General features: G+C 67.4%; 1 protein-coding gene across 1 annotated transcript in view; it reads left to right on the top strand.

Moving 5' to 3' along the window:
* Window positions 1-482: 482 nt before the first annotated feature.
* Window positions 483-968, top strand: part of SIX4 (SIX homeobox 4) — a 12,917-nt gene continuing 12,431 nt past the window's right edge. The window contains exon 1 of the mRNA XM_019519881.1: window positions 483-538. Coding sequence (XP_019375426.1) covers window positions 483-538 — 56 coding nt within the window. The remainder of the gene's footprint in view (window positions 539-968) is intronic.

Raw genomic sequence — 968 nt, forward strand, 5'->3', positions numbered from 1 at the left:
CCGCCGCCGCCGCCGCGGGGAGAAGGGGCGGGAGAGTGCGGGGGGGGGGTCGGGTCCTGCCCGCTGCTCTGTTTTGAAACCTGATTCTGATCCGGATCGAGTTTCAGCGCCAACCGGGCGGGGACAGCGCGATCCGGAGCGGCTCGGGAGGCGGGCAGGGGGTTGCTTGCTGCCCCTCTCCCCGCACCAGCCCCGCCCCTCCCCCCAGCCCCTTGGAGCGGGGTGAGGCGGGTTTGCACTTCACACCGGATCTGCCCGTGTGAACGAGCGGGGCCAGGTGGAGGTGACCTCCGCCCCGCATTCCTCCTCCCGCTCCCTCTCCCGGCTGAGGGCAGGGGGAGGAGGAGGAAGGGGGGGAGGCCCCGAGGCACTTCTCAAGCAAGGGCGTGATTGTGCTGATCCAGCCCCTCTCCTCGGGACACATCAAAGGGACAAATGGCTGTGGAGAGAGGGAGGAGAGAGAGAAAGGAGACCGAGGGAAAATGCAATCAAGGGCGACCGAGTCAGCAAAAACCCGGCCGGGGGCCCTGGGGGAAGCGTGAGGCGACCCCCTGCTCGCCAGCTCCCTCCTCCCCTCCAAGCCCGCAGGCTGCCTGGGGAGTTCGGGCAAACTCCTGGGCAGGTTCCCCTTGCAGTCGCACAAAGGAGGAGGGAGCGGAGGCAGGTTTCCCCCCTTTCCTTCCCGAGGACCTGGAGGGGAAGGTGGGCTCTGAGCCGGCCCCCTCCCCCCTTCAGCTCCTTTTCCCTTGGCGAGGAAGGTTCCTTCTCACCTCGTAAATCACAGAGGTCTGGCAACCTCCACGGCGCTTCCCCACCTAGAAGAAGGAAGCGGAGCCCGGCTGGGGGTTGTGCACAAGAGATGCCCCCAGCTCTGCGGACTCATGGGGCTCCGGGGGGGCACTTCCCCCCCCAGGGAGAAGCCGGGGTAGTCTAGACTCGCAAAGACTACAACCAGGGGCGTGGAGGGG

The sequence above is a fragment of the Gavialis gangeticus genome, unplaced genomic scaffold (genome assembly GCF_001723915.1).
Source record: "Gavialis gangeticus isolate Ggan-Ray unplaced genomic scaffold, GavGan_comp1, whole genome shotgun sequence".
NCBI lineage: Eukaryota > Metazoa > Chordata > Crocodylia > Gavialidae > Gavialis > Gavialis gangeticus.